The sequence below is a fragment of the Mustela erminea genome, chromosome 3, assembly GCF_009829155.1.
Source record: "Mustela erminea isolate mMusErm1 chromosome 3, mMusErm1.Pri, whole genome shotgun sequence".
In the NCBI taxonomy this organism is placed as follows: domain Eukaryota; kingdom Metazoa; phylum Chordata; class Mammalia; order Carnivora; family Mustelidae; genus Mustela; species Mustela erminea.
Genome location: NC_045616.1, coordinates 124,086,094 through 124,109,711, shown reverse-complemented (window position 1 = coordinate 124,109,711; position 23,618 = coordinate 124,086,094). Strand labels below are relative to the sequence as shown.

Below are 23,618 nucleotides of genomic sequence, written 5' to 3'. Positions count from 1 at the left end.
ACCTTTTTCTCATAAGGAAATATTTCTCTTTATCTCAAGCAGTATGACTTGCCTTAAATATATTTTATCACTGATAATAGTACAGCTACACCAGCTTTCTTCTGATTGGTGTTTGCAGATTCTATTTTCCATTATTTTGTATCAGCCTTACAGTTACCATATATCTCGTGGGCCTCTCTGCTAAGCAGCATATTTATGTATTGACTAGTCGATGAAAATATTATGACCAGAACCTGTAGGAAACTAGCCCTGTATTTCTCCAAGGAGCAGAGTCAGTATTTGCTAATTTGGGACTTGTGGCAACTTTATAGAACCCACTTACTGCAAATGGTGAGAAGCAGCTATATCAGTATTGTGAACGTATGGGTCATGCTAGCTTCTCTCTAGGCCAATTCAGTGTGCAGGTGAGTGGAAAGATAAGCAACGCAATCACAGCGTCATGGAGCAAATACTAGGCATGTTCAGAGCAAGCAGATGCCCCATTCCCCAGCTGCATGAAGTGAATTGGGGATGCCTCTATCTCACCCTCAAAATGGACAGCAATTCTCTAAAATGATTTCCCTTAGAAATTCTATATCCAAAGGTAAGAGGGCTGTACTCTTTTTGAAAGTTCTGATGCACAAAAAGCTTATGCTTCTAAATGCCTTCTTCATTAGGGAGTAAGTCTAGCACAGGGATTAAGAGCCTCGACTCTGGAGTGCAGTAGCTAGAGTCACGACCACTCCCTGCCAATCTGGCTTCAGCTCATAACTTAACCTCTCCGATGCTCCTTTCCTGAGGACAATGATAGGATCAACCTCATGGCATGGTTGTGAGGCCCGAGTGAGGGTTACAGAAGTGATGATTAAGTGAACATGGACTCGGCCAACAGTAAGTGTTCAACATTGGCCGGCCATAATTATTACTCTACTGGTCATTGGAAACTTGAATTTCATCTCCCTTGAAAATGGTGAAACTGGAAGTTTGAAAGAAGAAGGATAGGACTCAAGAAAATATCCATACAGTCTCCCTGGTATGAATCCCCTTTTACTTCTCCACTCGTTTGTCCCCAGCATTTCTTTCAGAAGCCCAAGGAACTCTTGTTCTGACATACCACATGCAAATCCTGGCCCAGCCTTGGCTTGGATATCCTCTCCTGGACAAAGAACAAGGCAAGATTAGGGGCTGGGAATGTGGTGGAGAGAAGAACAAGCAGCTCCTACTCTCACTAGGATTGTTGGATGGAAGCCTGCTCTCAATCTGTCATCTCCAATCCCCTTCCTACCTCAACATGGTCCCCCCTGAAAAGTGACTGCTTGACAACTTCCTTAGGGATCTATCACTGCCAGTGAACCCCATGGTAACTCTGGATCTTCATTGCAAGTTTGGCACTATCAGCACCGTGTGTCAGAGCTGGAAGACTCTTGAAGATCATCTGGACAGGGGCTGGCAAATGCCTGGCACACACATGCCGTGCTGCTCTCCTGCACCCCTGCAAGACACGTTCCTCCACTAAAGACCAGTGCACCTTCTCATTGCAGTCCTTCAGGGTCAGGGACAGAGCTGGGCTCAAGATCCAGTTCTCTCCACTCCTGGCCCAGGAGCCTCTGGAAGGCTCCATTCTCTGGAAGCCTCTACCCATGTGGCATGTTTTCTGCAGATCACCGGAAGCCATGAAATGGGCTGAAGGCCTCTCGGGGCACCTCACATGCCTCGGGCTCTGTAGTCTGAATGCTAAGCTTTGAGTACCTGTTCCGCTATTTACTGGGCATGTCACTTGAACTTTTTGAGCCTGACCTTCCTCATCTGGATGAGATGAGAGAAGGATGTTATCAGGATCCTATGTAGAGTCTGAGCATACGTTCTGGCATACAGCAAACATTCCAAAATGTTAGCTTGCATTTATCGGCTGTTACCGTTATCACTCAGACCGCTATCAGAATCTTTCTTAGACTATCCACCCAACCTGATATTGTTTGTTTATTTAGAATTCCAAGAAAATAAAGTTCATCAAGAGAGGAAACTAGCAGGGTCTGCACAGGTACTCACCAGATCAATGATGCCAATATTATTCCAGCCTTGCATTATAGGGAGAAAAGAGATAAACATAGGGATGACCCAGCAGCCTCCCAGCATTAATGCGATGCGCAGAGGGGTCATCTTGTTCCTATAGACCAGAGGCTGGCAGCAGATGGCATAATACCTGGAGAGAGAACAGAAGGTGTGGGTACCATGGGAAAGGAGGAATGAGAGGGAGAAGGAGGAAAGAATGATTCGGGAGAAAGAAGAGTGGAGAAGGAGCAGAGAGGAGAGGGGTGTACGAAGAGGAAATGCTGGGAAGAGGAAAGTTGGAAGGGGGACTAAGAAGAAAAATAAGGAAGGAAAAGGAGAGAAAATAATGGGGAGAAGGCAGAGAGAGAGGGTAGTAGAGGAAGGGAAGATGATGCCAGTAAAGGACAGAGGTAAGAAAGAAGCAATTACATAATGGGATGTGATATTGCCCAGGACTTCTGTGGACGTAAGTATCAACCTTAGATCATGGCTGAGAGTCACTGCTGGATTGGCCCCACAGCCCTCTTCCTCTCCCTGTCACTGAGACGCTTGATACACACCTGAGGGCCTGCTTTGTCTCAGGTGCGGCTCCAACACTTACCTCCATGCCTGGGGACTTTAGGATCTTCTGTCTAGCCCTCTGGACCGCAGTGTCCAGGCATCTGTGGCCCCCTTTGATAACAAGATGAAGTCTCCCAGGCTTGCCCCTACATCTGAGCACTAAGAACTGGATATCAGATTTGCCCCCATCCTCTTGATCACCTGGCTATCCTGAGGTGAAGTTCTAAGTCAGTGTTCCAGAGACTCCACTCTTCTCCCTTGCATCAGACTCACCTGAGGAGGCCCATTTAAAATGCAGATTCCAAGGATCTCCTGAATCCAAGTCTGTTGGGGAGGGAGTCTGCATTTTGAAAGTGGAAGTCATTGCTGCTGTTTGCTAAATATGTCCAGCTCCCCCTTCTGGGCACATGTGCTTCTGACCTCCTTGTAGTTGGATGGGGCCAAATGATTTGTCTGGCCAAGGAGTTATGAACAGAAATGACACGCAATACTTCAGGACTAGGCCATTTAATTGTTTCTCTGATGCCAAGAATGTAAAATTTCAAATACTCCCTGCTTCACCATGTCCTACCTACTAGTAGAGACCACGTCACCCTCATTTATTGGGATGTGCTCTCCTTCATGGGACTCACTGCTTACCAGTCCCTGCTCTGCCAGTGTACTAGCTTCCTTCTTTCCTCCAGAGAGAGATGCAACCTGCTCCACTCAGTGATGTGGTCTCTAACTACTCAGACTGCTCCCTGCATGTTATTCCAGTCTTGGAGATCACCACCTTCATGGCCAGGCCGTTCAGAGAATTTAACAACAGGCAAAATACTCCAGTAGGTCTATCAGATCTTTGTTCTTTGGAAGTTTCAAAGAATAAGTGCAAACAGAAAGCTTGGAGGATAAGTCTATTCTTTAAGATTTTATACCATTTAATGATAAGACACCCCCTTATATCCCTCATTTTATGCAACTGGCTTTAATTTTTCCCACCTCTTCTTTTTTCTTAATTCAAAGCTTAACTAACATAACAATGGCTATATTCTTTGAAGAGGTGGTGGTGGGATGACTTGGGAAAGAGGGTGGAATAAGAAAGAGAGCCCCCTCCGTGCCAGAACATGAGAAGAGGGTGCCTCTGAAGTGGAGAAGGGTGAATTATACCCTTCCCTCGAAGGCATCAGGGAGCAGCCGACCGTAACGTGACTGGAGGCTTCCTGTGGCCAGCAACACAGCAGGTGTCCTGACCTGGACCAGAGTACAGGGAACAAGGGACCAAAGACTGGGAGAAAAACTCACTTGGGAACTCATTTTCTCTATCTATAAACCTGACATGGTAGCAGAATATAACTAAAGACAATGCAGTAAAAGAATCATGATTAGCTGGAATTCCCTCCATGATCTTGACTTACAGGAAAGGCAAATCATATCAGATTGACAAACTCTTCTGAATGGCCATATTAATAATCAAGGATTTATTATGAACATAGAATTAATCATGAATTTGGACTACATGAAAATATTTTTTCCCAAATTATGCTCCCTTCCTCATTTCCTGCTGGAGAGTCTAGATAAGACATTTAGTTTTATCCATTTAATATCCTATCTCCTTTATTTTGGTAATAGCAATCCAAAGCCTTAGGGAATTATCTCTGTTGTTTTCATGTTGTTGGGAGAGCAAATGATGGCGCTCCCAATTTTTCTGGCCATGTAGTGACCCAATCAGACTTTCTCCTGGGATTCTGAATGCCATGTGGAGTGATGCAAAGATGGGGAAGTCAGTGGAGGCCGCTTGATACAGCAGCTTCCTAGTGGGGTTGGAAGTAGGTCCTGCTCCTTGGGTGGTTGTGCAACCATGCTCTTGCCTTTTTAGGTCTTCTTGCTTTAGCTCTTCTTTCAATTAAGTAAGTCATCAAATATCTTTCCAATAAATTCCTTTTTTTTTTTTGCTTAAGCTGGTATCCCAGATTGAGTTGTGTCCTGTCTCCCTTCCCTAACAGATATGTTGAAGTTCTAACCCACAGTCCCTTGGAATATGACCTTATTTGTACACAGAGTCTTCACAGAGGTAATACAGTAAAAATAAAGACATTAGTGTAGGCCTTGATCCCATATGGCTGATGTCCTTAGAAAAAAGGAAATCTGGACACAGATTCAGATATACTCAGAGATGGAGGATTGGAATGATGCCTCTGCAGGCCAAGGAACACCAAAGACTGTCAGCAAACCACCAAAAGCTAAGAAGAGCCAAGGAAAAAATCCTTCCTCTACAGGTTTCAGGGGGAGCGTGACTCTGCTGACACCTTGATCTCAGACTTCTATCTTCCAGAACTGTGAGACAACACATTTCCTGTTCCAACCACCTAGCTTGTGGTACTCATTACGACAACTCCAGATAACTAACAAAGTTGGCTTAAGTTAGTCTCTTCCCAGCAAAATTTTCTGCCTCCATAAAAATGATTTTGAATGTCAGACATGTCCTTCATAGATACTTTGTTCTAGGTAAGATTATCTTTGTTTGATTCAATGTACTTTCAGATCATAGCTCAAAGTTATAACATCTCTTCATCTACCATCCCAAAGGAAGCAATCAAGGGCTAAGCGAAGAACAGATGTTGCCCTATTTTTGCTGTATGATTTATTATTTTTGAGGCTTGGAACAAAAGTTAAATGAAGACAAGATTTCAGGGATTTTGGTTGGGTCCCCATTGTTACAGAAATGCAAAAGTGCAGAAGACAAGGCAAAATTAAGTATGTTATGGGACAAAAGGTCAGTTTGAGGAAGCAGGACATCTTAGCTGCAAAGAGACTTTAAACTTCCTTATGTGGATATAGATATTTAGAGGGTCATGTTGGGAAGACAACAGAATGTACAGAAGAAGACTTTAGAATAGATAGTCATATTAGCACTCAGAACATTTTTGTGAAAGTCTTTCTTGGCCAGAGTGATTGCCTCATTCCCACGGCATGATGAATATCTATCTTGTGCACAATAAAATCTCCTTGTGTTCATAGTCGGGGTGGGGGAGGATGGGCAAAATAGGTGAAGATCAAAGGAGACCAACTTCCAAATGTAAAAAAATAAGTCATGGGGATGTAAAGTACAGCATAGTGAATATGGTCAATAACATTGCAATAACATGTATGGTGACCAATGGCAACTAGACTTATTGCGGTGATCATTCATAAAGTACGTAAGTGTCAAATCACTGTGTTGTACATCTAAGTAATATAATATCATATGTCAACTATACCTCAATAACAATAGTTAGATTTAATTTTTTTTTTAAGATTTTATTTATTTCTCTGGCAGACACAGATCACAAGTAGGCAGAGAGGCAGGCAGAGAGAAAGGAGGAAGCAGGCTCCCTGCCGAGCAGAGAGCCCGATGCGGGGCTCAATCCCAGGACCCTGAGATCATGACCTGAGCCGAAGGCAGAGGCTTTAACCCACTGAGCCACCCAGGCGCCCCAGATTTAATTTTTTTAAAAAAAAATGATCTCTCCATGGTCTGCTCATCCAGTGTTCTCACTTTATTTGCTTTACCTGAGGTTACTAGGAGCTCCTGCCATGGAGAAGTAAATAGTGATGGCAGATTTCCCTTTGAAGTTCAACCTCAAGTGGGAATACCATGGATGTCATACACATTTCACCAGTCTTTTCCCTTTTTGACCTAAGCAGTAAGTATGCTGGATAATGGATGCCTGAAAGAAGGTTACTTGGACAGCTCGTTCCACAGGGGCTAAGGGGGAGGCATTCTTGGCCTCTTGCACAGACAATTGTAGAAAGTTATTTTCGCATGCTGTGGGGTGGTTGGGTAAGCCTAAGAAAAGTCCTTTATTTCCTACTTTAAAAATCAGCAATCAGTAAAAGGAAAAAAATAATTTTATGTTATTTATGTTATTTGAATTGGATTGGCTAAGTTGGAAGGGGTAGGTAAGGACGAAAAGGAAAAATACCAAACTGTGTCTTAGTATCTCTTTGACTTGAATCTTCCCCTCTATCATATCCAGCCTGATGCTGTCTAATGACAGACATACTTTGATTTTTAAGTAACACGGAGTAGAAAATATGAGGCTTTTATTTGGAACTCCGATCATAGCAGCCACGTGACTGATGGGTTCAAGATTCTTACCAAGGCTTTGGCACGCGTGAGGCAGCTGCCCTAAGTAAGCCACGTCATATCCTATCTTTCTTGATAACTTTCTAATCTTTGCTTTCTAGCAATGAATTGAGAAAAATAAACATTCTCTTGAAGTCTGCATTCAAGAATCTAAATTAAGTAAGTGAAAATAAACATCACTGAATAAAATGATTAATAAAAATTGAGCCCGAGTGTTAATTGACTAATGGAGTTTCCTTAAAAATTCTAACCTTTGTTTACAGTTCAGGAACCAGACAGAAATCAGACTGGCTACCTGTCGTGGCTGTTTTTTCATTTCTATATTTGAATTATATTACCCCTGCGAATAACAAAACTATTTATCCTTTCATGAACTGCTCCAAAACACACATAACACCACCACTAGGCAGAAGTAGCTAGATTTGCAATCTCTCTGGACATCAGGCAAAGCGCACTGGCTGAGTTTACTTACCGAGGGCTCTCCCTGGATTATCTCATTTAATCCCCACAGCGGCTCCTGAGACAGGAACTACGAAGGCACCGGTTTTGTAGATGAGGAAACAAACACACAGAAGGCTCAGAATGTGCCCAAGGTGAGCGCTGAGCTGAGATCTAGTCCAGGCAGTTTGACTCAAAGGCCAGGACATCAATTTCATCATTATTACTTCACTCTGCCCCCTTCCCAAAGTCCCAAGGGATGATTCTATTTTTTAAAAGCCACTTTAGAAACAATCAGAATCGCTGAATCTCAGAACCTGTAGGATCCTCAAAATCCTGAAATCCCCAAATCTTCTCTAAAACGAATTGTATCCAGACCTGGATTCCCAGGGACGGGGAACTCACCATAGCCCACTGCACTACTTTCTAAACTTAAGACTGTCCTGAAGTTAAGAAAGTTCCTTCCACAACTGATTCTCTTTAACCTCCAGCTTCACCCTCTGGCTCAATTGTATATTTCTATCTCGAATTCTTTTTCTGCATAATGCTCCTACAGACATCTAAGGAGAGTTTTTATATTTTTCTGAAGTTTTACTTCCTGTAGGACACATACACCCAGTTGGATTAAACTCAGGTTGGTTTGGCTCACCAAGGGGTACTTGGCAAGGTCTAGTGACATCTGTCGTTGTCACAACTGGGAAGGGTGATACTATTGTCACCAGTGGGTAGAAGTCAGAGGTGCTACATGTCTCACGATGGATAAGACTGTCCCTCACTCCACAAAAAACAATCACTTAATTTACAACGTCCACAGTGGTGAGGTTAAGAAAGCCTGGTTTAGAAGGAGTGAGGTGCCCCAATAGTATGGCCTCCGTTTGCTCGGCACACGCTACAGTGTGCCACTACCAGTGAGAGCACAAGACTCCCCGTGCATCCTCTGCAGACCAGAGAAGACTAGTACGTTGTCTTCTGCCCTGCTCACCGTAACTTAATACAGCCTGGGGGACACCTGGCGGTACAAGACACCCGCACTCCCTCAAAGAGCTATGATCTATGACAGGGGGTGAGAAAAGTCCACCTTACCTGATTTATAAGATCCAGAAATGTTTGCTTCATTTACCACTATATCCCCAACGCCTCGTACAATGCTCAATAGAGGGGATGTTCACAGAATGGGTTGAATACATAATAAACCCGTAGCCACTACCATTTAAAATTAATTCCATTACAATGTGGGACCAAGTTTTTGGGATGTAAGGGCCATATTTGGTAGAGGGATGGGAAGGTTTCTCCAACAAATGTCTCTTAAAGTGGACACCAGAGCCTGCGTCAGGATGGTAGAGAAGAAAGTGTGATCCATGTACTATAGACAGTCTGGACAAAGGCCTGAAGACAGAAATTTTATGTATATGTATGTATATAAAATTTATATAAAAATTTATATATATCAAAAATATATAATTTATATATAGTACATAAATTTATATTATATATTAAATATACAAATAACTATATATTTATTACATATATATTTTATCATATATAAATATATAAAATAAAACCATAAATCTATATCCATGTCTCCACATAGCCATATAAACGTAAAAAGAATACAAGTTAGCTGGACCACAGAGTGTTTGTAAGGACATAGAAAAAAATACATCTAAAAAGGCCGGCTGAAAGGCAGTCGTTCTCAGACTGCAGCATGCAACAGAATTGCCTAGAGGCTTTGCTGAAACAGGTTGCTGGAAGATCTGGAACCAGGCCCAAGAATTCGCATTTCTGTTATGTTCCTGGGCGACACCGCTGCTGGTGGTCTGGGGACCCTGAGAACCACTGTCTCAAAAGTTTTTGCTATGCCAGGATGAGTCACCAAAAGTTTTTTGAACTGGAAAATGTCCACTGTAATCAACATTGCTGCGTGCTCCACTAAAGAAGCTGAGTTACAATAAATTCAGGAGGAAGGATTGTTGGTTGACGGCTAGGTGGGCAGTGCTCATCAGGGAAAGCAGTTTTGTCTCATCTTAGGGATAGATTTATCTGCAATATCTGTTCTCTAGACTTCCTCTGGACAAGTCCCATTCTTCTTTAATTAGAATACTTTTACAAAGCGGTTAAATGAATGTTTAAGTGACAAGTGAGGTTCCAGATGGCCCGGATTAACTAAGACGTGGCATGAGTTTTTGCAAAGAAATGTCTTATGCAAAAGCATTTCAAACTATTGCTTATAGAACTCCATTAAAATCCCCTTTGATACACCAGCCACCCGCTTCCCCCAACTGCAGCCATGTGTAAATGTGTGCTCAAATTGCTTTTAAATGTCTCTGGGGACACAATTTACTTTGACAACTCTTAGAAGACAGTCATGTATTTTAAGCTCCATGCTAATCTCTTCCCCACTCGTCCTGCAATTAAGGAAAATTCTTCCTCCTCACTTCCTGCCATCCAACCACAGGGAAAGCAGAAGGAGCAAGGAGAGTAACTTGGAACCTTAGATTCTCAGAATTAGAGGAGATTTGAGCAGTCAACTCTATGTCTTGATCTGGGTATCAAGTCTCCCTGCCTTAACCGTTTATTAGCTCTGTGGTCTCAGGATCAGTTATATGACCTCTCCACGATCTAGCTTCCTCACATGTAATGGGGGAATCACTGTGTCCACCTCCTTGTTTGATGGTGAGAATTGATGACAAAATGTTTTAAAATAGAAAGTTCCTGGCACATAAATATTAATAAATAATAGTTATTATTTTTACCTCTATTCCTTCTGATCTTTTATGTATATATCTAATATCTAAGCATATAAGTATATATATGTATATGTGTGTGTGTATACATATACATAAATAAGTAAAAGATCAGAGAGTACATATAGATATACACACAAATATATATGAATTCAAATAGATTCAAGTGCATTTTGGAATCAGGGGCTCTAAATTATTTAACAAATAATATGGAAGTCACTTGGTTCAACATCTCTTCTGGCAGTCAATTATAAGAAACAAAATAGTGAATGAGTTGGTCCCTAAAAGTGAATGGAAGGATTGAGATCATATTGGTTATAAGCAATGAATTTGATTATATGTAGTATCTTCTTATGGACTTAATCCAGGCCCAGTTCTCCTACCTGAAAGGATCGAAGGCAACATCCTAGACGGTCACCGAGACCAAATGTCTAATCAAGGTCAACTAAAGAGAGAAGTATCGAGTGCATGAGAGAAGAGACAAAGTAGCACCTGGCTGCTGAGACCCAAGTATCACAATGGGATCAGGAAGACAAATCTTTCACCACAGACTTACCCCCAACGGTTCCCAACTCATAAAGTGCAAGCTAGTGGTCTTTAGGACTTTGGACTAAGGGAATAGAGAGCTCCACTGAATCAGTAAATTTATCAGTTACAGGGGCATTTTTGCCTTTAGCAAGAAAAACAGTTGTAATCCCAACTCTTTCATGGCTATTCCTTCCAACATTTGACAAATCACTTGGTGTCTTTGGGTCTCTTTTCTTATATGTAAAAGGGGATTAATTACAACTTAGTTTTTGTAAGAGGATGTAATTGTGTTGGATGGCCACAAATACTTTGACCCTTCCCATCCCCAGGTGGAGAGCCTGTCCCTTCTCTTGGATCTGGGCTGTCTTGTGACTGCTGCAACCAAGAGTTCATGAAAAGTATTGTATTCCAGTCCTGAGACTAATTTTTAAGAGGGCTCTTGATTTCTCAGAGCCTCTTAAAAAAAAAAAAAAAAAAAAAAAAAAAGAGCCCTGTTAGATTTCTTACATGATTTAACATGAGATCATGTATAGAGACCTGGAACCCTGTGGATGGGGAGAGGGGCCCAGCTGAGCCCAGCTTTCCAGATGACCTCACCAAAGTGCTATGCATGTGATATATTGCCTTGGACCCTCCTAGGCTAGTCCAGTCTCCAGCTAAAGACCACCAAGAGACTTAAGCCAAGCCCAAATTCCTGGTGCACAGAATTGTGAGATCTAATAATAATACATTGTTGTTCAGGCCATTAAATTTGGGGGCAGATGTTATATAGATAAACACAACAAGTAAACAAGTAATATATAGTCTGGTTTAATTGTGGTGTTCAGTTAAATGTGGCTGCATAGCAGTGCCCCCTCCAGTAGGTGATCTAGCCAAACATTTTGTGGCAGAGTTCTAGATAAAGAGATTTATCTTTCTGGTTGTAGTAACTGGTTTTGTAATATTCCAGTTGCTCTGGTTCCCCTTTGAAAGAGATGGAGAAGCAGAAGAAGCTTTAAAAAAAAAAACAAAAAACCAAAACCAAAAACAAAAGCTAAAGGGCTTTCCTTATGTTCCCCAAGGAGCTTGGCAAGTGGTCAGTCACCTAGAGGATCAATGAAGAAAGACCCCAGCAGGGATATTCATCAGGAGCCAAGGACATAAAGGGGAACTGAGAATGTACCCAAGAGCAGAGTGAGAACTTGCATTCCAGGAAGAAAAAACTGGGGGGTGGTGAGACAGGGAGAGAAGCCTTTCCATCAGAGACCTGAAGGGCATCAGACTGGGCCTCTGCAGGAGCCATAACCCCTGTGCAATTTGTAGATCTAATGTTTACTGTTCTCTTCTCTGTTAAATATTCTTCTGTGCCTTCGAGATCAGAAAACTTGCAAGAAGGGGAGTATCAGCTATCTAGGAAGGGGTCTTCTTGAGCTATTATAGACTAAAGATAAAGGAATAATCTGCCAAAACTGCCATCTGAAAACATCCTGGCAGGGCTTACTGAACACACATGAAGGTTTCCAAGGTATCCTAAGTTTAGGACATGTGTGGATTGAATTTAGGAGAATCTGGCACCAGGCACTGGATGACTGCCCCATCCACCCTTCCAGACTCAGCTCAAGAGTCCTATCACCTAGAAAGTTATTTCTGCACACCCCCCCCCAAAAAAAAACAACAGGAGAGAATTCCTTCTGTTAGAGATCTGTAATTGGTTCCCCATCTCCGGTCTGGGTTTTCATAGTTCTTTGTCTATGCCTGCAACACAGCTGCTCTCCAGTTGTACCATAATTGTCTGTTTCTTCTCTCTGCTACAATGACCACTATTCCTAACAGAGGTGCCATGCACTCACCGAGGGCACACTATGCAGCCAGAGGTGTATTCTATACTGTATCTAATTCCTATAGCCACTCTGGGTGTGGGGGAGAGGCAGAGGGAGAGAAAGTCTTAAGCAGGCTTCATGTTCAGCACAGAGCCTGCTGCGGGCTCAATAACATGACCCTGAGATCATGACCTGGGCCAAAATCAAGAGCCACCCAGGCACCCCTTATCCACATTTTCAATATGAGGCAACTGAGCCCCAGAAAGTTCAATCCACTCAACTAATATCATACGGCCAGGATACAGTAAAACTGGGACTTATACCCATTTCCACCAAAGTCCATGCTCTGGTAATGCTGGTAAAAAGAAATTGGCAAGTTGATATCAAAGCAAGCCTATTTAGGAAGAGGAAGGAGATTATGTGGCACTCTATATGCTTTTTGAGCTGAGGACCCATGGAAAAAAAAGAAATATATTTAAATAACTTAAAGATACTCCTGACAAATAAGATAATATACAGGAATAATAACTAAAAGCCTACTGCAACAACCAAGCAATGGGAGCGGGGAAAGGAGTGAGGAGGAAGAAGATGGATTGGAAAGATATTTATGAAAACACATCTACGATTTGGCATCCAGTGGTCACGGTAGGTAAGTCAAAGATGATTTCAAAGAATTGCATTTAAATGACTAAAAGATGACTAATAGATGCACCTTTGATGTACAAAGTAGAAAAGGGTATTAGTTTATGATGGAAATTTCCACTTTGGGCACATTGGAATTAAGAAGACAGACAGAAACTTAAGGCAAGAGGCTAAAGAGACAGGCAGAGATGGGACCCCAGAGTCCAGCATGGGACACAACTGCAGGAGAGATGACAGTAGAGGTGCTGGTGAGGCCATTGAATGGGCGAGCTCTCCAAAGGAAATGGGGAGAGGCCCAGTGCTGGCTGGCTGAGGGGCAAACCTTGAAGGACTCTCAGTCATTTAACACAAAGGAAAAGGCAGCTACCAGTGTCTGGGAAGGCACCCCAACAACCAGTAGAAATTTTCATTTGAAAAAAAAAACAAACAATAATGGAATGACAGTGTGGCTAACATTTACTGAATCCTTACTATGTACTATGTACTGATTTATGTTCTCTGCATGCATTCCGCTATTCATTCTTCATAAACTCCAAAGAGAAGGTACTATTATTAGTACAATGTTACAGCTGAGTAGATTAAAACCTAGAAAATTTAGGTAACTTCTCAAGATTAGACAACTGATAACTGCTCAAGCTGGGATTGAATCCAGGCTGTCTAACATCCCAGGCCTCGTCCTTAACCATTTGCTACATTGCACATTCTAGAAGGGCAGAAAAATGAACATTGAAGTCTGCCCAAGCAACCACAAGTCACATCTCAGAGAATCAGCTAAATGTGCCTGGAGCAGCTACTGGGGACTGATCAGAAGAGCACAGGACAGGTGAACTGGAGGGTGACTCTCAAGGAGCTTCTAGTGTAGGCTGAGAAGGACCTAAACCAATGATTAAGATAAATGATAATTGATATTTAATATTCTGTGGGCACTCAGAGGAAGAAACAACAAATCTTTGGGAATGAAGCCTGGCCAGTTGGTAGAGAAGGTGACGTATTTTGCCTGAATAGTGAAAGGTAAGAGTTCATCAGGAAAGAAAAGGAATGCAAGACACAGGCAGCAACACGGGGCTATGAGGAAGCATACACTCAGGATACGATAATAGATCACTCGTGGGTGGGAGCTGAGGTAGGGAAAACAGACTGAGGACATGTTGGGAAAAGCACTGAAAGACAAGGTAAGAATTTAGCCTAGAGTTGATAAGATGTCACCGAGAAACCTCTGAGACTTTGCACATGCTGTTTTCTGGAACCTACTTTCCCCATGCCTCCTCTTCTTCCCTTTACCTATGTAAATATATGACATGTAAATATAAAAATATATATGTAAAATATGACATGTGCATATTAAACAGATCCCAGTCTCACTGTTACTTCCTCCTAGAGCTTCCGCTGCTTTGGAGACCAAGTTCTCTTTGATTTCTAGGGCCACCATTTTACCATAATTCCCTATTGACTACCAGTATTCCCCTCCAGACTAAAAGCTCTGTGATTCAGAGCTTTTTCTGGCTATTCACCACTGCACTGCTCTGCTCAGCTCCTAGCAATTAGCTACTGCTCAAAGCATATTTGATGAAATGAATATAAAAATAAGAGTTCATATCCTCTAGCATGAGATTCACTCAACAAATATTACTATTATGTACAAAGCATGAACCAGGCCTCAGAGAGTATATGAGAAGGGGAAACATAATACGCTTTCCTTACAGAAGCACATTTCAATCTCATTGGGAAAACAAATGTCACTGTGTGACACAAGTTCACAATGACAGCCACTTTTCACGTACATGTTATAAAACTGAGTGGTGCTACCGGGAGAGCCTGAAGATGTGTGGACATGTTTCTCTCTAGCACAGGATGAAATATGCAATCTTTAAGTCAGAATCATATGTTTAACAAGTAAACCTGTTTTAAAAGAAAACCTGTGACTAAGAAATGGTTGGAAGAGTTTTTGCAGATAAAAGTCATCAAGTTCTTGGGCTGCCAAGGGAAAGGGTGGCAATTCGGTATCAACGAGGAGATCTTGCAAGATCCCTTGCTGCAGGGAATAGTTCACTGGGTGAAGTGAGACATTTTAAAGGAGGGTCGCATTTGATGTCAAACACAGGACAAAGTACAGCACTGATGAGGGAAAGGGGATCAAAATGGTTAAAAGTCTAAAAAGTTTGCCTACGAGGCCAGTGGAAGGATCTAGGGATGTTTGGCCTAAAACAAGAAGAGGTGGGAATAGCAAACCTTTGCCATGTTGTTGAGGCTCCATAAAGATATCTGCATGTCCCTCAACCAGCTTAACAGAAGCTGATGTCTGCTACTCTTGTCTGCCCACATCCTTCTTCCAGAGGGAACTGCTGTTCTCCCATGCCATACACTTCAGGTTTCACCTCTGCCCAGCAACCAGGTGTACCGTCCCACCATGGTGATTAGTCAAGACAAGTGAGACTCAAGCAAAGGCTGCCAAAGTTCTTCCATAAGAAAGAGCATTTAGGTTTCTGCTCTTGCAGACTCATGAGTTAAGGATGGTTTAAGACTCATTTTTCTAACCCCAGTCGAAGACTGAATCCAATAAGAACACAGCATAGGGATAGAGAGGACAGATAGAAAGACAAGAACACAGAGAAATGTACAGAGAAGGAGAGGGAGACAGACAGAATGAGAAGGAAGAGACAGAAGAAAGAAGAAAAGGCAGACACAAGCAGAAGAGGGTGACAGAGACAGACAGAGAGCGCGAGTCTAGGTGGCATTGTTCAAACCCTACTGAGAGCCATGTCTGATACCAGATTTTTTAGCTAACCGAACCAATCAATTTATTTTCTGTCACATGCTGCTGAAAAAGATCTTACTAATATATCATTTGAGAAGCAATTCGGTCAAAACGCTATATTCAGAAAATTCATTGGGATATATACAGGGAAAGCCCTTTTCAAAGATTTATTTAAAATATAAATCCGTTTGAGTAAACTAAAAATACATTCACTGAAGTCTACTTCTTGCATATAAAAAGACTAGTTACAGAAGGGAGCTACTAGTTACAGTGGTTACCTCTGGGGTTTTCAGCTGTGGAAGTGCAGAGGGAAAATGGAGACCTTTTTTATGTTCTTACTTGTAAACTGATGGCATTTTTTTTTTTTTTAACAAAGCCCAGGTATTACTGTCATGCTTTTTTAAAACTGTGATGATTAGAAAAGAGGCTGCTGCAAGGGGTCAGGTGAAAGGTCATGACCTGGGGCACGACCAAGGAAGATGGATGGGAGGGTCAGAGGGAAGTAGAGAGTGCTGACCCTAGGAGATGGTGAGGGCTCCCACCGGGGGTGAATCCAGGGCCTCCTGTGGGAAAGCAGAGGCGACACATTGGCCAGAAGATGTCTGTGCTCTCTGCCTTGCTCAGCCCTCAGAGGGAACTCTTAGCTTAATGTCAGAATGTTCTCAGTGACTTGAGATTGTGCTGGTCTAAGGAGCACTTTCAGCCAAAGGCTCTTATGGATACTCCTACATTCAAGAAGTATCAACATCTAGCAAAGGGAAAACTTGTATTTTAGAAGTTAGTAAGAGTGATATCTCCCGACCCATTATCACTTGGATAATCTAACTGATTATCCAGTCTGGCCAGGACCACTCTCAACTTGCCCCCCCTGCCCCCCACTCATATAACTCTTGTTATTGGTTTCGTGCAATTTCATTCATAATCAATCTCTCTTTCTTTCAGTCTCTACCTGTCTCACACTCACTCTTGTACACCTAGATATAAACATCTCTATATTTATTTTACAGAAGTGGAATTATTCTGAACGTTGAAATCTGACACTTGTTTTTTGTTTCTGTTTTTGTTTTTTCCAAATAATACACCAGTGGTCTCTTTCCAGGTCAATACTCATAACTATTTCCCATGGTTTTTAGTGGCTGGATTAGAACCAGTACTCTATGACAAATACTTGGTTTTCATTCACCACAGAACCTCAGATTAAAAATAATCAACTGTACTATAATGCTTTTAATGCAGTTTTCTGGTCTCCCATGACCCATACTATATGATGCATGTAGTTTAATTATGCTTCAGAAATGATTTTTAACAAGGCAATAAACTTTCATTAATAGGATTCAATTCTCAAAGCACCAGGAAACACAGTGGATAGAGCACTGCAGTTGGGAAAAAAAACCATTTTATAATATTAATGGAGTCCTACATCTTCCTTTGATCCAAAGGTCTGCCATCCCAGTAGAATTAAGAATCTCAGTCAGCATTTTTGCCTGGGAAGCACTACCTAGATCAGTTGTCTCCAGAGACTCAGGGTAGTTCCAGAGAAGAAGACAAAACATTTTGCCAGGAATCACATCTCACTAACACACTCACTCTGTGCTCCGGCTCAGCCCAGTCCAGCCCTGTCAGCTGGAAGGAACACAGAAAAAAAGAAGTTAGGGCACTTGGGTGGCTCAGTGGGTTAAAGCCTCTGCCTTCCGCTTGGGTCATGATCCCAGGGTCCTAGGATCGAGCCCCACGTTGGGCTCTCTGCTCCGTGGGGAGCCTCTCTCTCTTTCTGCCTCTCTACCTACTTGTGATCTCTGTCTGTCAAATAAATAAATTAAAAAAACAAACAAACATAAGTTAGATGATAAATAAAAGTGTACTCTTCCAGGCTAAGATGTCGTGTTGTCATGTTCAGGGTGGACCTTCCAGCACAATGAGAATATTGGTGTAGGGACAAGAGATGCTAGAGACAATTGGCAAATTTCCCAGGCTCCTTGAGGAAAACAGACCAAATGAAACCATCTGACTCCATCTTATTTATGGCACTGGAGGTTTTGATGTCCACTATCAGAGAAGGAACTGGAACTAATGGTGGCACAAAAAGAGGATTTTTAAGAGACTCTCCTCAAAAAGAGAGTGTACTGAATACTCTATTTGTTGAATAGTGTTTTCCAAATACCTAAATCAGTATTTATGTAATTACTAGTCGATTGTTAATTTCTCCATTAAAAGAGGGAAAAAGAAAAGTTCCATGAGGGCGGGACCCTGTCCTTTTACATATCCTTGCACTTTCCCCCCTCAGGGAAGATATTCCACATATGAGTGGGATATCAGAAAGAAAAGAGGGGCGCCTGGGTGGCTCAGTGGGTTAAGCCGCTGCCTTCGGCTCAGGTCATGATCTCAGAGTCCTGGGATCGAGTCCCGCATCGGGCTCTCTGCTCAGCGGAGAGCCTGCTTCCCTCTCTCTCTCTCTGCCTGCCTCTCCATCTACTTGTGATTTCTCTCTGTCAAATAAATAAATAAAATCTTTAAAAAAAAAAAGAAAAGAAAGAAAGAAAAGAAAACAAAACAAAAAAGCAAAAACCCCTAAGACTCTTAAATACAGAGAACAAACAGGGAGTTGCCAGAGGAGAAGTGGGGGGCAGAGATAGGTGACATAGACAAAGAAGAATAAGGGGCACAAACTTCCAGTTACGAAATGAGTAAATCACAGAGATGAAAAGTCCGGCACAGGGAATATAGTCAGTAAGATTGTAATAACATTGTACGGTGACAGATGGTTACTACACTTATCATGGTGAGCATTATATAAGACACAGAATTGTTGAAGCATTGTGCGTAAACCTGAAAGTACTATAACATGGCATATTAAATATACTTCAATAAAAAAGTATACATGCAAAAAAATTAAAGAATCGATTTAAATCACAATTGCACTAAATTTTACAAAGCAGAACTGGTTTGATGGGGTCAGAGACAGCTTCTGGAAGGAGGAAAGGATTGAGCTAAAATCTGAAAAACAGGCAGGAAAGGAGGGGGCAAAGGAGCTTTCTAGGCAGAGGGCAGAGCTAAGGTCCTGGGATGGCTGAGCACAGAGCACTGGAGAGAGAAAGGAGGCCAAGACAGCTTGCAGCCCAGAGAGTGAGACCGGTGAAGGGCATCAAGTGAGGCTCAGGACAGAGAAGGAGACAGATGGCACAAAACCCTACAGGCCAAGGAGTCTGGTCTTGATCCTCAGTCTGATGACAGCCATTGAAGGGTTTCAGGCAAAGAAGCAACAAGATCAGAGTTGCATGGTTGACTCTGGCTCTTACAACTCTTACAAGGTGTGAGCAGATTGGAGGAGGATAAAGTAGATGTGGGGAGAACAATTAGGAGGTTGCAGAGGTGGCTTATGCAAGAGATGACATTAGTTTGCACTAGGATAATAAAGACGGGGAGAAACAGAGTTGGATCTGTTTAGGAAGGAAAATCAGTAGGTCTTACTATTTAAATGCAGGGGATAAGGAAAGACCACATTAAGAACAACTACCTGATTCCTGGATGATGCATCTGCTGGAACAGCTATTCCCTGAAGAGGTCCAAGTTCCATAAGAAGGATCATAAGGTGCACGGACAGTTGCGGGAAACTGAAATTAATATCCACTAGCATTGTCGACGGTGCCTAGCCAGGCCGGTGCTATGCCTTCGGGGGACTATCTCACTTAATCCTAACTGTAATCCTGTAAAATAGATGCTATTGCCCCCATTTTTAGAGATGAGAAAACTGAGACTCAGAAAAGCTTAATAACTCACCGCCATTCTTAGAGCCGAACATTGGCAGAGCGGGGATTTGAACCCCAATCTCTTCAGTCCTACAGCAGATGGTTCTTAACGACCAGCCCATCCTGCTTCATGACGGCTCCCGCCTACTCGGGGAAAATGTCATGATTTCGAAAGATCCTGACAGTTAATCTGGAACTCTGAAGCCAAATCTCCCTAGGGAACCTTCAGTCCTTCCCTCAGGACTGCTCAGAGTAAATTTTCCGTATAAGGGAGATGATTCTTCATGCACCCACTCTCCAATTCTTCACTCCCTATTCAGCTCCTTTTCTTCCCCTTGCTTTTGCCCCAAACTGAAGGTTATCTCCAGGTGCCACGATCCCCCCAGCTTTGCCTTCTCCAAGTTCCTGTAACACTTCCCGTCTTGGCACTCATTTTGGCAATGATCACATGCAGGCTAGCCTGTAAGATTTCCATGCATTTTCTACTCCTTGGCATTTCATTTCTTTTCATGCTGATTTCCATGTATAGAGTGACTGTCCTCAAGTCTTTCATGGACTGAAGTCAGATTGTTGTAAATAAGCTGATAAACACAAATTTCAAACCATGAGAGGCTATGGGTCTGGCTGCCAGCCAGCAGCTCAGATTTACCAATGTCACTGTCCATAGCTAGAGAGTTTCATCATATGCGCATTTAACTTCAGCACATTAAACTATGTGTTCTTGGTAGAGCAAGAGAGAGAAGAAACTCACACAATTTAAACAGAGCTGGCCATTACACTCCCATTCCAATCAATAAGCACCTGTCCCATGGGATAGGAGATGAATCCGGTGTTCCTGCAGCTGCTTTCAGGCCCTCAGGACCTTCCCCAGGGTGAGTAATTCCCTGGACAGACTCTGATTTTCATGTTTAAAGACACATATTTTGGATACATCATAATCTCTAATTTTAGTCAACTGCTTTTCCTATCACCCAATTAAAGAAACAGCGACCTATCCCTAGACCGGAAGAAAAACTGGGTTTCTTGGACTCTTCCAGAGACAGGAAAAGTTTGTCCCTGCTCATTCTGATAACATGTGACTTGCACACCACACCTTCTTTTGGGAGATACCCCTAAGATACAGATACCATGGTGGTGGCCTATGATCCTAGGATCATCTGAGTTTTAAATTGCATTCTGCTTTTACTACTGAATACAAACGCGCAAGAAATAATACAACTGACAAATGATATATATCTCAAACAAATAAGGCAAAGGTGGAAATCATTAGGCCTCCTGAAATCAAATGTGAAGAAAAAGAACAAAATCTGCATGCTAGCCCCGCATCCCCCAAACAAGCAAATATTCGAGATTTTATAATTAACTTTCTGGAAAAGATTCCCCAAGTTGCATGCACATAAAATCATAATACAGACACATTTTGGGGGAGGAGGTAATGTTTAAACATGAGACTATCATTCTGAAACAGCCCTGCTACCTACAGGGCTGGTGTATTGATTCTTACTCCCTCCGAGTTTTGATCACACCATCAGTATAAAATGTAGAGCTCTAGGGTGGGTCTGATTTCCACACATTAGCCCCCTGTCACTGTCTAGATTGCGAGGTCCCCCGCAGGCAGGTTCTAAGCCTTTCAAATCTCTGTCTGCAGGACCTGAGCAAGGGCCTGACTGAAAAGGAGCCCTCTGCAGAGTCTGGAGGGTGGGGGAACCCATGAGTAGAGAGATTTATCTCTCTCAGATTCATCCCTTGTAATGAACACGGAAGAAAGAAAGGTGTGGTCCAATAATCATCAGGTCCTTGCCCCCCACATGGAGCTCTGCTGTGCCCCTTGCTCTGCCCTTACCGATCCAGAGAAATGCAGCACAGGTGAAAAATTGATGCCGTCGTGAGCAGGACATCTAGAGATGTCCGGACAAGGCAAAACATCTCCCCATAGATCCAGATGTCTCGAACCAGCTCAATGGCACCGAAGGGCATCACCAGCACGGAAACCAGCAGATCCACGAAGGCGAGAGAGACAATGAAATAATTGGTTTTTATCTTCCTGTGAGTGAAAGCAGGGGGAGGGACAAAGGAAAGGGGAGGGGAAGGAACACAAGGGGGGGGGGGTAAAAAAGGAGAGGGAAACAAAGAAGGGAGAGAGACAAAGGGGAAAAAAGTCAACTGTGCAATGCATTCTGTTAGAATCCCTTTCCTTCCTGTCACACGGCATGCACGGTCCAACCACCGGACTTTTCCAGACCCTCTTGCCCTCTTGCACCCAAATCCCTCCATCTTCTTCTCTGAGGCCACGCAGGCTTGATTTGAGCTCCCCCATGCATGGAACCCCTCCTGAGGACCTAAGGAGGAGAAGGCTGTCCTCTCTCCCCACCTGCTCTTCCCTTTAGGCCATGGCTTGGTTATTCTCAGGGGACCCGCCCAAAGGGCCTTCCTCACAAACAGTGTCAAATTCCACTGTATTCCACTCTGAGCCTGACTACTGTGTGACTTGTGTTTGTGACACTGGTCAGAATCGTGTTTTTACACTTTCTTGGCATCATCCCTGGATTCGTGCATGCCTTGCTTAGAAAGGAAGGCCACAGGTCAGGCAGGACCACATCTTTTATGTCCCTTTATGGCCTGGAGGCTCTCGATCCAGACTGAAGCCTAGAATCACCTGGTGAATTTTTATAAATATCAATGCCCATGTCTCTCCCGAGATCACTTAGTTCAGAGACTTTGGGTGATTAGCCCACCCACGTACCAACACCCAAGGGTTTCAGATAAAATAGAGGAATCCTAGTCAAATTTCAATTTCAAATAAACAATGAATAACTACTTAATATAAGTATGTTCCAAATACTACATGGGACATACTTATACTACACATTAGCAATTTTCAAAAGGTCTTCAAGTGATTTTAATTGCAGTTGGGTTGAGACTCATAAAGTGGAAAGAGCAAAAGACACAGGTTTAAGATTAGTCACAGGGCAGCCACCTCTTTTCTGAACCACTGATAAACCAGGGAGGTTAAATTAGATATGAGATATTAGATACATGAGTGTGTGTGTGTGTGTGTGTGTATCTCACACCTATTACCAACCCCCTGCCAAAACCCTAAGTTGAACACAGGAAAAAAGATGGGACAGAAATTATCATAAGTGCTTACACTGGTTATATTAGTCATGGGGAATTATGTGTCATCTATTCCCTGTTCTATTTTACAATATCATTTCCCTTTCATAATTACAATTGTAATGGAATTCATAGGTCAGATCCTAACTGTCCAGGGAGAGCCTAGCCTAGAACTCTACCCTGATTTCCTCCTGAGGTGTCCTCCTGCTACTCACCTGAGCTGCCTGTCCCTGCACACAGCCACCATCACCAGCAGGTTCCCCAAGATGGCCATCAGGATAACCGCTGACAGAAACGTGAGCAGCACGACCTTCTCCACTGACCCAAAACCCTCCTTGGAACTGAAAGATACATATGCGTGGACACACACACACACACACACACACACACACACACACACACAGAATTAAAGGAAACTCTGAGGCACGGGAAAGAAAATCTTTTCCCTCATTTATCTTCAGGAAGTTAACTTGAACTGAGCAGCTGTAATACACATTTATTGTGTACCCCTTGTATGCCAATGTCTGTAACTGTCAGTTTACATGTTATACTAGTTAACTCCTCCATTAAGCAGAGGAGGCTCAGAGAGGGGAATTAATTACCCTGAAACGGCACAGTTATTCCCCATCAGAGTGCATGTGATTTTCCTTCAGATCACTTACTTCAGTTGTGCTCAGAAATGTATTTTGTTGATTCCGGTTTTGTGCACTTCCCTAGCTAGAGTGTAAGCTCCATGAGGCAGAGGCCTTGTCTGTGTGATCCACTGATCAATTCAATTACAGTGTATCACTCACATTTGTCAGATGAAGGAAAGATGGCATTGGATGAATGAATGACAGTAACTTGGACCAGGGTCTGCATGAATACAAGGGCCACCCTGTCTCCAGAACCCTGTCCCTGTCCATGTAGAAGCTACTGTGTATAGGCGGGCTGTCCAAGGGAGAGGTCATGGCTTGAAGATTATTCTAACAAAGTTGACCTGAATAAATAGATCTCTGATTCTGGGAAATCCAATCGCAAAGACAGCAGACAATCAATATGCCGAGGGGTTCCTTTCACTGCCCTGAATCCTATTTCTTTTGGTGCCCAACATCACAGCTCAAATCTGTGTTCTTATCAATTTCAGCATCTGAATTGGTCCTATAAACCCTGCCC

The 23,618-nt window shown here is 42.7% G+C and overlaps 1 protein-coding gene across 4 annotated transcripts in view; it reads right to left on the bottom strand.

Annotated features, from left to right (window-relative positions):
- HTR4 (5-hydroxytryptamine receptor 4) overlaps window positions 1-23,618 on the bottom strand; it is a 176,566-nt gene that overhangs the window by 55,120 nt on the left and 97,828 nt on the right. For 2 of the 4 annotated variants that reach the window (XM_032337386.1, XM_032337385.1), the window contains exons 3-6: window positions 22,679-22,804; window positions 21,193-21,393; window positions 2,029-2,182; window positions 1,094-1,135 (exon numbers count right to left, since the gene is read on the bottom strand). In XM_032337386.1, coding sequence (XP_032193277.1) covers window positions 1,094-1,135; window positions 2,029-2,182; window positions 21,193-21,393; window positions 22,679-22,804 — 523 coding nt within the window. The remainder of the gene's footprint in view (window positions 1-1,093; window positions 1,136-2,028; window positions 2,183-21,192; window positions 21,394-22,678; window positions 22,805-23,618) is intronic. The other 2 variants (XM_032337388.1, XM_032337387.1) reach the window with 1 other exon arrangement.